At 44.4% G+C, this 17,810-nt stretch overlaps 1 protein-coding gene across 1 annotated transcript in view; it reads left to right on the forward strand.

Annotated features, from left to right (window-relative positions):
* Window positions 1-15,900, forward strand: part of LOC117751192 (leucine-rich repeat-containing protein 49) — a 28,024-nt gene extending 12,124 nt beyond the window's left edge. The window contains exons 10-18 of the mRNA XM_034562855.1: window positions 1,246-1,393; window positions 3,068-3,151; window positions 4,372-4,547; window positions 5,088-5,183; window positions 8,649-8,883; window positions 9,525-9,710; window positions 10,148-10,257; window positions 13,712-13,865; window positions 15,084-15,900. Coding sequence (XP_034418746.1) covers window positions 1,246-1,393; window positions 3,068-3,151; window positions 4,372-4,547; window positions 5,088-5,183; window positions 8,649-8,883; window positions 9,525-9,710; window positions 10,148-10,257; window positions 13,712-13,865; window positions 15,084-15,299 — 1,405 coding nt within the window. The 3' untranslated portion in view covers window positions 15,300-15,900. The remainder of the gene's footprint in view (window positions 1-1,245; window positions 1,394-3,067; window positions 3,152-4,371; window positions 4,548-5,087; window positions 5,184-8,648; window positions 8,884-9,524; window positions 9,711-10,147; window positions 10,258-13,711; window positions 13,866-15,083) is intronic.
* The last annotated feature ends 1,910 nt before the right edge of the window (window positions 15,901-17,810 follow it).

Consider the following 17,810-nt stretch of genomic DNA (forward strand, 5'->3'; position numbering starts at 1 on the left):
CGTCTCCTCCGCCGTGATTCTGCATCTGACACCGGGTATTAGAGGGGGGGGGGGGGGAGTCATGTCGAAGAGTAGGCAGCGAATAAATAATAGTTAATATTTGTGAACTCTTTTGTCACATGGTAGAGTGTAAGTAAAGCGTGATACTGATAGGAAAACAGCTGTGCTCTGTTGCTAGGTAGAACACAGATGTCTCCTTGGTGCAGTATGTAGAGGATGTTGCAGCCTCTTGAATGTTTTCAACTATTATTTCACGTATTACGATCTTGCAATATAGTTTTTCTTTTTTTACTTTTCCTGCCTGAATTATGATAATGTACTTTATTTGTACCCTTGGGGATAGTTTAAGTCAGCCACCTCAGGCGTTGTTGTTCAACCACACCCCACTCAGCGCACACATCCTTCTGATATTCCTGTTTTACCGTTGATTGCAACATAGGGACAGGTGCACACAGACTTTTCACTACTCCAACCAATCATTATCACCCTAATGATACACAAGGGGGCGTTGGCCGCTGTGACTATGAATGCAACAATTATGCAAAATACGCGAGTCGAGCACCGTTTGGGATCCCTCAAGTCGCCACTTCATTATCGCTAGAATATACAAGTCTTCATTATGAGTTATTACATACACGCATGGGAGTTAATGATGGGTTACTGCGTGTAATGGACTGATAACAGTCTCAGACCGACAGTATGTTCCAGTGTGGACGAGAGGTCCAAATGTTTGCGTTGCATTTGTCAGAGCACCGCCAGTTCGTCAGAGGTTCACTGTTCGACCCTCTTCTGATCCAAAGGAACCCGCCTGTTATCAGGCACAGTGAAATGTAGTAAGTGTTTCCAGGCAAATCATTCATCAAGGTTATTATCATAAATTAGATGATGAAATCTCCACCGCTGTGCTGTGCACGCCTGGGGTTTTTCACGTCTTTGTTTGCCACAGGGCAATATCAACAGCGTGGCGGTTGTTTCTCTTTTCATTGCCCCCCCCCCTGAGTAATGTCGAGCTGCCAGCGTTCGTGCTAAATTACCGACTTTTCATGTCTTGTTTTTAGCTTGGCTCACATTCTGTCAATGCAGATCAAAGGTTCGAGAGTCAAAGAATCAAAACGTAGGTTTTGGGGGGAAAAGTGGGATGACCAAAGCGTAGCGAGGTCACCGTGTCTTCCGTATCGCTACAAAGCATTCATTATGTGTATTCTCGTTCAAAGATGGTTTTTTTTTCTCTCCTTTTGTGTCTAGTTCGGATCAGCTAGCTTGCCTCGGAGAGTCGCGCTCTCTTTCCGAGCTCACCCTGGATGGGAATCCTGTAGCCCTGGAGACATGGTACAAGCAGGCCGTCCTGCGCTGTGTGCTTCATCTGAGACAGCTGGACATGAAGCGCATCACAGTAAGGCCCGTGTGTGTGTGCACATTGTTTCTGACATTTTTTTCTTTTCATTTTTTCATTATCAAACATATTGGACAAGAGGACGTAGAGTTATGACCCTCCCAACTCGCGGTTCATCATGTTCAGCTAATGGCCTTACCCTTCCTGTCGCTGTCAGAGCAAATATTCCTGACTGCGCTGCGCATGCTGAGTCTTGACATAAACGTTATTATGATTTTACTGTTCAAAACAAACTTACGGTGAACCCTCCATAGGCAGTGTCCTATCCTGCATCGGTGACCTAACTATGATTTTAGGCTAAGCGTTTACAACACGCGCTACGTTTCCCGTTAAACAAAGCAACGATTATCCTCGAGCATAAACATGAAGTCATTGTGTATTTATATAGAATGCCAGCAAAGTGCTACAGTGAAATATCAGCATGCTGTTTAGCAGGGAGCACCCAGGTCTCAGCTTGCACATTAAAAGGAATCTGGAAATACCACACACCTTGCCCTCAGAACATATTGCTGATGCATTGAAAAAAGAAAAACCTCCACAATTCGTCAACAATTTAATGTTTTTACTTGAATTTTAAGGTGCATGTGCTCCTTGACAGGTTTCACGATCTCCAGGGCCCTCGACCTCCTTCAACAAACTCCTGTCTGTAGCTGTCAAATCCTAAAAACAGGGATAGTGTTTCATTTCCAGGGAGATACAAAGTTTTGATTATTTGACGTCAACAAAGTTGGCCTAGGACTACAGTTTCCATCTTTCATGATATTGCTGGATGCAGACTTGGTTGTAGCCACTAAAGATCTATATTTTCCCCTCTAACCGTTTTGCAAAAAACTTGCCCCGAGAGCACTATGCTATCACCAGTCAGATCAGATCAGATTATCCATGGCTGACTACTGGCAAAGTGGCTATTATTGATGAATGGAATGATAGTTAATACTGCAAATGAGGAGACTGCTTTTGAGCTTTGGGTAAAAATTAATAAATGCTGTTTCCAGCGAGTAAATATGAGCCAGAACTCCGTTTTATAGTCATTATATTTTATTGACTGATAAAACATATAATGCCACTCTGATTATATTTACCTGCAAATACATTATAGAAAATAGACAAATAGAGGTTCAACATTTTTTATTATTATTATTATTAAATTGAATGGAAATATAGCAGTAGACTGAGGGCTTCACAGTCATACACTAAACACAATAGACTATGTGTAGGTTGCACAAACAAAGACATTTTGCTGAAAAAAAATAGCAGTTTAGTGTAAAGTAGTGACACACAGGCCTCCAGTGAGGCTCGCATTGATCCGACTGAAGCGTCGTCTCTGCTTGCTCGTCACAGACAGCTGAATATCCCCCTGCTCTCGGCTGGCGCACTCAGATTGTGCTGGCAGCGTTGCATTGTGGGAGTTTTGGCCAAACAGCTGGTCCCTGTTGATTCGAGACTGAAAATCAGACAGATAATCCCGTGATGCAGCCGGCTGGTGGGAGAGTCTCTCCCATCCTCCTCCATAGCGGTCCAGTCTTTCCCCCGGCCGTGGAGGACAAGCCTTTTCCTGGCGCCGTCTTTTGTGGTCCCCCTCACCCCTCCCCACCCCCACCCCTTCTCTCCTGAATAATTAAAAACTCTTGAATGGAGCAGCGACACTCTGATTGCACAAGCTATCTTTCACAGGACGAGGATCGGCGCATGGCTGGTGTACAGGCTCGAAAAGAGGAGGAGAAGAAGAGGGAGAGCCACAAGCAGACCATTCATAAGGTACCGGGCTGATCCGATTCTTTCCCGTTACCTCCGTCTGCCTGGATTTAGAGTCGGAACATGTAGAGAATACACACGGCTGCCTGCGTCTCAGAGAGTAGATTTACAGGTGTCCTCTATGTGTCCTCTAAACCAATGGTGCCCTTGTTCAAAGTATTGAATGGAGCTATACATACTGTGGCATTTCCAGAACTACTCCATACTGTATTGCTGATGAGATGTGATGAATGTTACACTTTATATACTGTAGTTTGAATACAGTATTAGTTATCTTCAGGCCGTTATATTGTTGGCATCCAGGTTAAAGTCAGGATTAAGTGTGTACCGTATTAATAACTTTGGCCTCTTAATGGTACTTTTTTAAGCTTGTCATGCTCAAAAGTTGTTGTTTACTTTTCCTGCTCTTCTTATGCGTCTTCTACCGTATGTGTTCAATACACTTTTTTGGATGCTGACATGGACTCATCTTTTCAAACGTGTTCACAACATCAGTATCACACAATAGGAGTGCATTGTCCACAGTGATACCGTATCTGCGAATGGGTCCGTAAACTAAGTTCCTTTTTAAATGGGTCCAAGATGCTCCGTCTTGCACAGGCATCTGTTTTGCAGTGAACTGCCGTTTCGTGTGTGTGCAAAAGTACGCATGGATGATGCCCCTGCTGTGTCTGCCCAGTGGTGTCTTTCGCTGAGAGGCGGTCTCTGTGCGGAACGCATTGTCTCTCAGTAACCTAACTCCCGTTAATCCCTGGTGTTGAGAAAATGTTCTACTGAATGCCCGCAGCCAAGAGTTTGTAAGGGTGAAGGATGCGCCATGAGTGATACTGACTCACCCGTGCGTCGGGGAGTGGCACATTCCGTAACCGAGCGTATCGAAACTAGAGCTTGGCCAGGAGAGAACAATTGAAAGACCGCAGAGGAGCAGAAATAATCTCTCTTGCAGGGTGGGGATGTCACTTATATTGCTACAACATTGCAGTTAGATGTAAATGCTGCGGCAACGAGAGAATACAAATTGGACCATCACATGCATATACAATTTCAGATCTTACGTTAATGAGGGGTGATATCTGCCAGTAATGACAGTAAGCAATTTTTAACAACATACCTCAGAGACAAGCAAGGGAGGAGGTTAAGATAAACGGAGTGGTTCCATTATCTGTGTTTGTGTGTGTGTGTGTGTGTGTGTGTGTGTGTGTGTGTGTGTTGCATCCATCAAGGAGAAGCGGCGTCTGGCGATCCGTAATGCAGCGCAGCAGTGGGAGGGCGTCAGGGCCTGCCTGGAGCTGCCACCAACAAACGATGCTAAGGAAGACGTCAGTCCGGAGAACAGCCCCGCCCACAGCCCCGCCCAGACCAATGGCCTCGCACAGGAGCCCTCTCCGGATGAACCCAGGTACGTTCCGCATCAGCAGACCATTGAGGCACGTTTCTAGAACTGAAAGAGGGACGATTCTCACAGACTGTGTCACGGGAAGTCTAACCAATGACTGGTTAGGCTGCTCAGATGAGAACATAAAAACATGAGGAATGAGTGACCGCTGGGTTGAGATTACCAGGAGGTTTGATTTGATATACTCTGCTCATGAGTTTCCTCGGTTGGAGGAGATTTCTGATCTGGGGCCCTTGGCTCGGATGTTGAGCGTGGATTATCTGTTGAAGAGCAGCAGTTTTAAGATACACCTCTAGCCCTTTAGAGCTGTTGGCAGATCTGGGGCGCCCCGATCATTTCAAACCAGTTGTATGTTTGCAAAAATCTGTAATCAGTGCCGTCTGAATGGAAACACAATAGTCAATGAGAATGTGATTCAGCTGATTTAAAAAAAGAAGAAAAGGTCTCTATTATGAGCATGCTGCTTGCTTCCAATTCATCTAAGAGGGTTCTTTAAAAAAATAGTTTGCTCTTTTTCTTCTTTCTTCTTTTTCTTTTTATCAGACGTGTAAGCCCAGGTTCAGGACCAGAGCGGCCATCAGTGGGAACGGAAAGCAGACTCCGCACCAACAGCCGTCCAAACAGCCCGCGAGATCCCAAGTAAGACACAAATACATGAGTGTGTACACTATAGACTGTATGAAATGTGGACTCTGTGTCGTCACCCATTTGGTTTCTGAAGAGTCGGTGGGAAGCTCTGGCTGTCACCAACTTCCTTCTAATCCATACATGGGCAAGGACGTGGATCATCGGTGGCGCTGAGGCGGTTCCGGGTAACGCAGACAGAGTAGACAGCTAGTAGCTAGATACCTGAGAGACACGGCACCCACCTGTCACTCAAAGCGACCACACCCTCAATTATGCCTAACTTTAAGCATTAATAAGATTTAAATGGGGGAGTTATGTGAAAATGAACAGAGAATTTAGCTAAAATTTTTTTTTTTAGATACAATTTTTTTCGGTACCAGGCTGTAAAAGTCTTTGCATTTGCATTAGCAGTTAAAGATTGGGATTGAGCCCACCTCAAGTTGCCATTCGAGGAACTCAAAGTACCCTAAAATAATCTTCATCATTAGATTAGTTAAATTGTCCGTACTGACCAGTAAATATATGGGACACAAACTGATCGCACAAACTGATATTTTCTGATGGGATCTAGATGTATTGTAAACTTGAAGAACGTTCTGGTTCTATTTGCCAATGGTTTGAGTTATCGGCCATTGCGACGCCTTTTTTTTTGCATGTCAGAGGAATAGTTCATGCAATGGTATATGAAATACCACTTAAATGAAATCGTTGGTTGGTTGCTCCAGCTTTCCTGTCCTCCTTGTCATTGAAATTTCCAAAGCAGCGTCTTTCTCTTTTTTTTCTTTACCCGTGGGTTGGCAGAAAAGCCTTAAAAGAGAGAGATCGTCCCGGTGACAGATTCGACCCCTGCAACAGCTGGTGTATCAAACCCCTCTTGAAATAGTCTCGAGCAACAAAGTGACCCCCTTAACTTGCTCCGGGTGTGTGGGTCTGTGAGTAGTTTTCTTCTTCCATTGTTTATAACGTGACGCTGGAGGTGCTATAACTCAATAGTGTCTGCTGAGTTTAATGTGAGCACCGGGCTCTGATATACTCTCCTGCACAGACTGTGATCCAGGTCTGGATGAGTTATGAGGGGGAGGACTGGGATGAAAGTGGTGGCTGTGTCAAGGACTATTATTAAATGTTTCCTTCCTGCACCAGGGTATGAAAGTGACCTTTACAGGCTCTACTATAACTTGAACAACAGAAAAACAAGGGCCTTTTGCAGACCCTGGCACCACCAGTTACCTGAAAGAGAAGCAAGATCTGTTACTAAAAGAATGTGTGCAGGTGGTGTGAAGTGTACAAGTTCTAATGCTTATCCATTTTAGCCCAGGCTATGTCAGATAGTTGTCAAAGTACTAGACGAAAAAGATTTAGTGAAAAATGACATCATCCTCCTCAATGTGGAGCCCGTGGGGGAGCAGATGATGGACTCGTCTCATATTTTTGAGGCCTGTGGGTCGACACTCTTTTCTCAGCGGTGCATGAGATCACGGATCTGGTCCACCTGGATCTGCTCGGTGACAGGCTGGGGAGCAGGGCAACCTCTTGGTGCATGTGTGTTTAGTCGAACTGGACTCTGTTTTGTGAACACCAAGCCGGCGGCTGAGAACTATCATCTCAATAAGAGTGTGGTTATTCTCAAGTTTCTGAAACATCTGGAAATCTTAGAATAAGGTGTTTAGTTAAATTTGTAAGAATTCAGATACAAAGTGCCGATTGCAAAAGCACACAGGTTGCTATGTATTTTTATCGTTCATTCAGGATTTAAAAAATAATTTTAGCCTCAATAATTGACATTGCTTGGACTTTAGAAAATGGTGCTGTTAAAAATGGTCCAGTGTTGTTTTTCGCGACGGTAAACTATCAAATGTTTTGTGTGAAAACAGATAATGCCGCCTCACGTGATGAAAAACAAAAGATGATGATGATGTCACATCTGGTTTGCATCAGCGCCCCCAGTTTGGTGACTAATTTAGAACGAGAACGTCGACGGCACACATGCTGCGATAAGTTATGGGACAAAAGCTAATCTAAGTACACAAACACACACATACACACACACACACACACACACACACACACACACACACACACACACACACTGTAGAAACAAACTCTGCTGGTACGGTCTGCAGGACTTGGCTCCTGTTAAGCCTAACATCTGATTCCGCTCTGCGCCACTTGAACCATTTGTTTCCACTTTTCAACTCTGAAATGCTCTTTTGAAACGTCTGCTCAGGGAGATGGTTCACACGCGTCACACTATCACAAGCCACGTCTATGGAGGGGGGATTGGGTGGGGGGATTAAGGCGCTGAGAGATGACAGATGTCTCTTTTTTTTCTTTTTATATATATATATATATATATATATATATATATATATATATATATATATATATATATATAAAAAAAACCTTGTGTAGGATTAAGTGAGATAGCCCTAATTAAATTATGGTCTTAATAAGCCAAAGCAGGATCCATGTCATTGTGATTGACTCCTCCGCTCCTCGTTCGCTTCATCTCTCGCCGCGAGTGGCTGGGTTCATGTCACAAGAGGGACTCGGGGGGGCTGTCAGCCTTTCTTTTAGCTGTGATTATGGGTGAACAATACAGAGAGTTTGTTCGTGGAGGCACGGGTCCAGGTGACCTGAAGTTACTCTCGTTCTTTACGGGGCTTATCTCCGCGTGGTGCGCCGCTCTCCTCCTGATTTGATGCCTTTGGCACTATTTTGAGTCCTTTTTCACACTATGTAAATTCGTAATAATTGACCTATATACAAATATGATGGAGGATACTCCCTGTAAGTCACTGGTTTATTGTTTCAGGCTCTATTACATGATTGTATATGGTTGTATTGTGTTTACTGGCAAGTGTACTTTGTGTAATGGCTCTCCCAAAGGGTATTCAAAACTGACTGAACTCCAGGGCAGACCAGTCTTCATGTGCCTGCAACAAACAAAGAGGCTTCAGTCACAGCGAAGCTTCATTTAGTTTCCTTCTGTATGTATCTCTCTGTCTACAGTATGTTTGCCATCTCCCACACACACTTTCTAAAAAAACAGAAGAAAAGAATCTTGGATTGGAGTTGTGTAATCAAAGGATTAGTCTTCTGGCTTTCTCGATTAGGAGGGTGTGAAATATGAATCGGGCTGACACAAAGTGACCAGCGTCTAGTAGCGTGCGTCCAGAAGCCATTGGATGCCCCCGCCTCGGCAGCCCAGCGGGCTGAGCGCCGGGCTCGGGCAGGGAGATTATGTCTCCTCGAGACCCAGATCCTCCACTCTCAACTGTGGCGAGACAAATAGGACGAGCTCCGCAGCGATGTTGCTTTCTCTGCTTTGAGCACAATGCAAACTGTTGTCAAGCAAATCTATGCAAAGCACATTTCGCCCAAAGATATCCTTCCAGGATAACAAATTATTAGCGTTCGGCGTATCGAGACTGGTTTACAGTGTGTGTCTGTGTGTGTGTGTGTGTATTTTTGCAGGCTTGTGGAAACAGGGAGCAGCAGTGTTCAGAGCCTGTCCCTCTCCGACAGCCACCTGGCGGAGCTGGACGGAGACACCCTCCGCTTGTTTGGACCCGGAGCCCTGGAGGCCCTGGAGAGGGGCTGGGGAGTTCAGACCGCTAGCGCCGTCACCGCAATCGCCTTCCGCTACATCAGCTTCGACGCCATTCTACCAGCACTGCCGCGAATAAGGGTCAAGTTCCCCAATCTGTCGGTGAGGGCACTAGCCACGTACCATAAGGAGCCGTGTGTTTGTGTCAACGTATTGAAGACAAAAAGCGTCATCTGACAACAAACTGCCTTTGGTCCTTTACCTACTGAACCATTTCCTGTATTAGGCTTTGTTACCTAAAGGTGATGTGGATATCCAGTTGTCATTCTGACCCTCCCGCACAAAAGAAATTATAAATTAAAACCTAACCTCCCAACCTCATTTGTCTTCCCTACAAAAGGGTCAGAGTGCTGTGGTAAAAGGAGCACTGGTATATATTTATACTTCACCCCCCACTTAGCTGCCTCACAGGTGCTCCTGCTCCTGTTCCTGAGCATGTTCATTCATTTTGGACGTTTTGGTCCACACCAGATTGTTAACTGGGTTCACAACTGCCAAACAAACTGCACCAGGGAATATTTGAAAATAAAAATAATAGTAGTCTATGTATTAGGGGGGGACAATACACCCCCTAATAAATATTGTGAATGAAAACTTTGCTCATGTAACAAAAAAGCAATATATGTTTGACTTTCAATCTTTTCCATGATCAACTCATTTATTCGCAGGCACAATCAAATATACAGTAGCTACAGTATATAGTTGAACCGTTCTTTGAAACCAACGTGTTACTTGTGCTGCAGCACCTGATCTTCCTGGAAACCAACATCAGCCGTCTGCCCCAGCTGGCGGCCCTGGCTCAGGTGAGGCGTCTGGACCAGCTCACCATCCACCTGGAGGGCAACCCAGTGGTCAGCCTGGCTCTGTGGCGCTCCTTCGCCGTCTACCGCCTCCACCACCTCAACCTGCAGAGGATCAATGGCCAGGAGGTGAGCTTGTCAATGCGTCCCCTCTGCTGTGTAAAGGGGGCTCCTTCTTTGTAAAGACGCAAATATAGAAACCAATAACAGATCGGACTCTTAATGATTAACGGTGAAATAAGATAAAATGTGTTTTATATGCCATTTTAGTAGCAACATATTGCAATGTAAGGCTACTTCCAACGGCTAGTTAGCTTAGCTTAGCTTAAAACAAAGACTAGAAACGGGGGGAATCAGCTAGCCTTTCTCTGTCCAGCACCTTGGAGGATCACTAATTTACAGGTCGTATTTAGTTTTCTTAATCTTGAAACCAGATAAGGCTATTTGTCAAAATGTCGAACTTTGTTTTTGTTTACCTTGTGCTTGCAACATCCTGTGCCTTTTGGGAAAACCCTGGTTTTTCTGGTAAATCACATGACCCTAAACTCAAAACCTGTCTGCCTCAGGTGACCATGAATGATGTGATTGCCGCAGAGCGCGTGTTCGGGACCCTCGGTCACATAGCAGCCACCGAAACTCCACGCTGCCGGCTCCTCCTGCTGCTGGAGGAGTCCAGGTGAGAACTTGATCTTGCGCGGTTAACCACAACATAACATTAACTACAACTTAATGACAGGTGTGCGCCATGTCCCGTGCATGTCGAGAATGTGTGGATTAATAACGTGTGTATGCGTGTATACAGTTGTGTGTGTGTGTGTGTGTGTGTGTCTGTGTGCGTGAGTGAGACAGCAAGACGGAGCTTGGCACAGAGGAACCAGAAGAATTAGACTGTGTGTCTCAGGGTAAAAGGGTGGGTACTTGGCACTTTGACACAAACATTCTTCTCTCTCCTCAGCCAAAAGCTCTTGAGGTCTGTCACTCCTAATGAAAAACATCCTCGCCTAGTAGAGATCTGCTGAATTTGTCACGCACGAGAACTGTTTCCTATTTTCCGGTTGGTTATGGGAAGCCTGAAGGTTAAAAGCTAAGCTGCGCTCAGAATCCCTGCTTCTCTCAAAGATTGAAAATAAATTGCCGGGTCGAATCATCTTCTGTAGGAAATCTGTATTACATGTAGCTCTCTGAACATACTCCATTGTATTGGTACTTACTGCTAAGAAGTACATGAGCCCAGTTGTGCAATTGGGCTGCCACCTCATCCTCAATTGCTCCCATACTGAAAATGAACGAGCAGACTGTTTGCCCCTGCCTCTGTTGCGTACGGCTAACAGTCTCTTGACTTTGTAGAGTAAGCCCCCATCGGCTGCTTCTAGTGGCAGCGGGGGCTTGGTGAGTGGAACCATGGGGCTTTCTTTGGTGGGCGTGACCTGACTGACGTGGAATGTGGGATGAACTCGAAGTGACCTTGGCAGACGGAGACGAACGGCAGCTCGACCGATTATTTGGGAGATGGAAAATGGCCTGACGAACAGCGGTGCCAGCTTCTTGGAGGGAACCTTGAGGTGAAGATTCTTGACAGATAACCACACTCTTTGTCCAGGTTTATATTCTGGCGCGTGACGGCGTCTTTGGTCAGCTACCCTCTTTACTCTGTCCCCCTGTCTGAGGAGTACTTGACGGGCGGCAGCCCAGATGCGGTGACAGCGCCGAACCATGGCATGGGCGGAGGGAACTGAAACTTCATGCTCAGTCAGAAAAAAACAGGAGGCTGGTAACCATAAACACACTTGAAGGGTGAAAGACCTGTGGCAGAGGTGGGCAGCGAGTTGTGGGCATATTCCACCCAGACCAGGTGGGTGCTCCACGATGTCGGGTTCTGTGACACCAGGCATCGGAGACCGGTCTCCAGCTGCTGATTGAGGCGTTCGGTCTGGCCGTTGGCCTCCGGGTGGTAACCCGTTGAGACTGGATCAAAAACCATTCGGAGACCCTCTTTAAACTCCTGGATGGAATAGCAGAGGGAAGATTCGCTTTCCCACTCCGCCACGGCCCACACCTTCGCCCGTCCCGAAAGGTGAGAATTGATGTAAGCCACCTTGGCTCGATCTGTGAGGCCGTGTCGAAACGAAAGTTGAAACTGCATGTCACAGTCTATGAGGAATGACTTACATCGTCCCAGATCTCCTGAATATCGCTCAGAAGATGCCAACCGGACTCCAGCTCCGGCGTAGGCGAAGGTGGGAAGGGGTGAGGGTTCAGGTGCGTATTGGATCCCTTGTCTCAGGACCACTGAGAAGCTGCTGAACCCGATCCGCGAGACCCCCTATCTGAGCAATAACGGCCGCCTTGAAGTCATCTTGACTTCGGGCCAGACCCTTGACTCCCTGGCCAAGCATAGTCATCTGCTCCTCCTGCAGCGAGAGGCGCTCTTCCTGAGAGACTCTGACCCTGCTGCGTCCATACTGGCCAGTGTGTACTGTCACGTCCGGGCAGAACACAGGACACAAATGCAGGGTTTTCCAGGTAAAGTTGTCTTTATTAGTAAGACTGACTCTCCAATAAATAAAAAGGAAAAAGCATGGCTATAAAAGATTATCTAAACCAAAATCACTCCTTACGGAGGAAACAAAAGACTATGAAAACTTTAACAAATAACGTAAATCTAGGACACAAAAACTTACAAAATCAAAATCACTCTCTTGGAGGAATCCAATGAAACGGAACGCGATGGCTTGGTATTCAAGGCTTGGTACTATGGCAGGGCTAGAGGGAACGCACGGCCGTAAAGACAGAAACGAACACACTGGCACAGGACAAGGGAAGACGCCGACTATATGGACACATGAGGGAAGTGGAGAAACAGGCGGACACAATCAGGAATCAGGGAAGACAATCAGACTGGTGACACATGAGCAAGGGTAAGTGACCTGAAACGAGAGGAGAGTTACTATTTCAAAATAAAACAGGAAATGACAAGACAAAAAGACCCAACAAAATAAAACAAACCCAACAACTTCACCGCGGTGCGACAATTACACTACATTCTTTCAAATATTACTTTTAGTAGATTGGGCCTAATTTTGCCGCACAAGAAACACTAATTTAACACGTAGGATAAAGAATGACCCAGATTATCTAATATTTTTAATAAACATTCATAGACATGCAGTTTGTAATCCATAGTTATATGATTTTGATCACAGTTTGCAGTGGCTCTTGTAAAATCAGGTTTTTCATGTTTGAAGGAACATCTCTTTCTAATGTGGATATTGGCAGTCATCACTTCCCTGCTAGCATTGATAAGCTAATGCTATCTTGCTAACAACTCAATTCCAAGCAAAACATTTGCTATTGAATTGTGTCATTACCCAAAATGGCCAGATGAATGGTAATTTTATTGTAATGAAAAAAGGTCTTTAAAAAAGAGTTAGTTTGACCTGTTGGTTGTTTGATTTCTATCTCGGTTGACCTTTGACCCTGTCCCCTTGTTGAGAATGAGGAGAGTTCACTTCTTCTACTCCACACAATTTTTTAGATTTGACTTCATTTATCCCCAGGGGGAAATTACATAAAATCTGAAAGGAAATCATCGAGGGGGGAAACGGTACTAATGTGTAATGAATGCACACAGCTATAACGTGTAATGCTCCTGTTGCATGCGATCTTATACGTTAGCATGGCCTGTGACTGACACACACAAATGCGTTTTGGCACATACAAACACACACACACACACACACACACACACACATACACACACACTTTACAAACCCATCTTATATCATGTGGAATTTGTGCCTCCAGCCTACTCTCAAAAGACTGTTTCAGCGCCCTGGCACTGGCGCGTGGAACATGTTGGTGCAGTAGTGTAAGGCATGAGATTTCATACTGATCGACAGATACATCTCATCTAGTCTACATCACTTTTAAAGTCCTCTCCTGCTTCTTTAAGTGCACTTGAGTGAAAGTGAAACGTTTATTGAAAATGTCAGAAAGTGGTATTTGACGGCCAAAAGAACACACCTTTATTACCTTTTTAGTGTGGCTCCCTTTCTGCCACTGTATCACCCCAGGTGTCTTGTGTGTCTCCTCTTTCTGCATGTGACTCACTTTTTTCACTCTCCCTGAAGGAAGCGCCAGCTGCAATTCCTGTTGGAGGGGCGTGGCCGGCGGGCAGCACTGAGTCCAGAGGAGCTGCGGGACAATGGGAAGCTCCTGGGCGAAGGGATGAGCAGAGCGCTGTTCAACTACCCGAACAGAGACTGCAGTGCAGAGAGCCCTGAGGTCAGATCTGTTATGTTTACCAATGGCCTCAAGTTAGTTAGTTAGTGGTTAAGCGTGGGTTCCACATTATTTCCATGTGTCTACCAAAAGCCAGCATGGCATTGTGGCGTTAACAAGTGACCTACCTAACTAACCCGCACCAGGACTCAGCACTAACTTTTTGGTTGCCAAAATATGAAAATGTAGTTGCCATTTTTAGCCACCACATATTTTGAGTTTATAATCCATAGCTATATGATTTTGGTCACAGTTTGCCATGGCTCTTGTAAAATGAATCATTTGGCCACGTTGTTCATGTTTGAAAGAAAAAGCGTCATCGCTTCCTGCTAATGAAGCAACTTCTTAGTGAGAATCTTTGCCAATGGATCGGCCATGTGTCTAAAATAGAATGCGCCCGCATGCAAGTAAACGCATGTGTTCAGAGTTGCACAATGGGTGTGCACATGTTGCTGTTTGCTGCCCCTATTTGTTATGTTAAATAGTGGTTGCGACTGATGGCAACCAAAGATTGCAAAATTGGTTGGCAATTTGACAAAATGTTTGCCAATGGTTGGCGAACCCTGCTCCCTCTGTCAGCCTATACGTCTCTTTAACATCAGATTCAACCAATAAACAGGATTTGATGTTGCATTGCTTGGTGAAGCTAGAAGCCTGCAAATCAGGAACGCTTTACCCTACTTAGCAGTATTTGTATTCAATTCAATTCAATTCAGTTTATTTTGTATAGCCCAATATCACAAATTACAAATTATCCTCAGAGGGCTTTACAATCTGTACACATACGACATCCCTGTCCCAGGACCTCACATCGGATCAGGAAAAACTCCCCAAAAATAACCTTTGACAGGGAAAAAAGGGAAGAAACCTTCAGGAGAGCAACAGAGGAGGATCCCTCTCCCCGGATGGACAGAAGCAATAGGTGTCATGTGTACAGAATGAACAGCGTTTACAAAGTTACATAAACACATTACATGAATATGACAATGTATGTGAAAGGCATCAACATACGCCATCATAAATCAACATCACACAGGTAAACATGTGAACGTGATGGCTTACATTTGACATACATCCTTGTTGTTCCTGTCAATCGTAGTACCTAGTGTGTCAATCTTCACATTTTTTCTTACTGTGGTTTTCCCGACACTGCACCTCACCTTGATGCACCTTCAACAACTGGAATCCACATGAACGACGCTCTCTTCTTTCTCCTCGCAGGAGGGCAGTGTGGAGTCATCGGACCGCGCCGCCCTGGTGGAGCAGTACCTCCAGGAGTTGGTCCGAAGGGCGTCCGACACCAATCTGAAGGGCGAGGCCCTGCACAAGCTCTGGCCCTCCATGTTTGGAGAGATGGTGAGGGACTGCGTGTTGGAGATGAGGGACCGGGCGGCCTTCTGCCAAGCCAGCCTTGCCAAGCTCTCTGAGACCAAGTGAAGAGGACCAAAGGTTCACACTTTAGACCACACACACACACACACACACACACACACGTGGACATAGCTTTTTCACGGGGCGCCTTGCAGGGCCTCATCACAAACTCCATTTATTTAACACGTCATCGCTCAGTAACTTTTCACCGACTATCAGTTGTTACAATCGTTGTTTGTCCCTTAACGACCGGGTTGCTCTTTAAGAAGGATGCAGACTGTTTTAGAGGAATTATCATGACACAGAATGTAGACTTCCACCAAAAACACACGTCAGTGCTTGGAGCTGTGATATACTTGAAGAGAGTAAAAAGGGACGTATTGAGTCATTGTGGTTCCCTGTGGTCTTAAAGTGCAAGCTGCACTTTAACAGCTTTCTGAATGACCCCCCTTCACCGTAAATGTCATCAACTGAAACGATCCGTGTCTCTTTTATTCGAGACCCGAGTGATTTCTTTTCCGTGTCTTAAATAACGTTTCATGCATCGCTCTCTCTCGCTCTCCTCCATCTGACTTATAAAAAAGGAGGGCACGGACAAGGACTTTATTTTTGTTTACCACTGATTTTCTGTATTGTACCTAGTATTAAACAATTCTGTATTAACTCTATTGCTCTTTCTGGAAAGTTTTATTGAGGGAGAAAGTCATGTCTTTCTTTAATCGGGCATTGTTCAGATCAGTTGTTTCGCTAGTTGCAAGAATAACACGAGTCCACCTCTAAAATATGTTATCGCTCAAGTTCATCTCATCTGCTTCCCCTCTTCTCTTCACTTTGAAGGAGCATTATCAACATTGTGTGTGAGAGAGAGACAGAAGGTCCAGCAACCGTGAAGAGTCCTCTGGGTATCCCCCCTGCTCCTGGTTCCCCAACCCCTTATTTAATGAGGCATGGACCTGGCGTGTCAATCAGCATCAGGCACACGCCAAGGAGTCGACTGGCACCGCCATCCCGTGTCGTCCACTCCGTTAAACATCACAGCTTAGCTCACGTTTTCTTTGCACCATCAGTTTGTATATCACGTTAGATTGTTTTCTGGTTATTCAATGGTGACCCATAGCTCTCAAATTATTCTTTCTTTATTCTATCTATCTGTGGTATTCCTCTCTATCATACAGGTGGTAGGTACACTTTCCAGGGTAAGCTGAATCCAAACCTTTATTTCTTCCAGTACTTTTTCCAGACTTTTAGAGAAACACAAATATATAAATAAATAAAAGGTTTTCTCCCACTAAATAGCGTGATTCAGTATATCCTCCAATGGAAGACAAATATGAAAACACACACACATATATATATATACCATGTTGTATAAGAAGTATGACTGCGTAATGTTTTTTTTTTCGAGCCACAAAGAATCTCATGCCGACATGAAGTGCCACGTCTACTTTACTTTTGGCATTTTTTTGGTTATTGTTTGGTTTTCTGAACTTTTGCCAGCTGTACGTAGCCCCTCTTGCATCAGGTCTCAGTCCAGACTACTTTCTAAAATCCAGCCATTTCAGTACGGATGCTGGCGTATACAATATACATACAGTATGCAAACCACCGGACTGAAATAGCTTGATTTTGTCGACTGAGACTTGCAACTGGCAACCTGTTGGTTACAAGGCTGCACTCACACACGGTTTGGCAATTTAAACACCAGACAAACTTGAAACTGTACAACTCCTCATGTGTTCTTTTGGGGGGAAAGATAGCTCACTGAATCAACTCAATTAAATACATACATTTTTAAGGCTATTTCAGTACAAAAGTACAAAATCCTACCAATGCTGACCATAAATCTAGGCGGAGTTTTCAGTTGATCTGAGTTATGTTCATTAATATGGCTTAAAGAAAAAAATCTAACTTGTAATATACAGTGTATATGAATCCACGTTTGTTTGACCCACTTTCTCTCTGTCTGCCTTGCATACTTCTATTTCTATTTTAGTTTATTACCAAAATGTCCCAGAATACTTTTTGACAAACCCCCAAGAGAACATGGCTGAACTTGTTTCTTTCAGTTTTAAGTTTGTACCTGTTTAACTGAATAATTATGTCGTCATTTTGCACATGTGCGTATATATATATATATATATATATATATATATATATATGTATGTCTATAAATAAATACTTTTTTTATGTCGTCATTTTGCACATATATGTATGTATGTGTGTATATATATATATATATATATATATATATATATATATATATGTATGTATGTGTATATATATATATATATATATATATATGTATGTATGTGTGTATATATATATATATATATATATATATATATATATATATATATATATATTCCTCTCCATCTCGTCTCGTCTTGAGAGGCCTTCAATGGGTCAACCGGAACAGTAGTTCATTAAAGAAGCTTAAATTGGAGACTTGTTTGCCTGTGAAGAGGTTTGGAAACATTGGGGTTAAAGGCAAATTCCTGAGCAGCATCAACATCTCTACGCACCAGTGAGGACGGACGGTGGCGCCAACGACGGGACCGGCGCCCCTGCAGATTCCTA

This window comes from Cyclopterus lumpus, chromosome 3 (genome assembly GCF_009769545.1).
Source record: "Cyclopterus lumpus isolate fCycLum1 chromosome 3, fCycLum1.pri, whole genome shotgun sequence".
NCBI classification, from domain to species: Eukaryota; Metazoa; Chordata; class Actinopteri; order Perciformes; family Cyclopteridae; genus Cyclopterus; species Cyclopterus lumpus.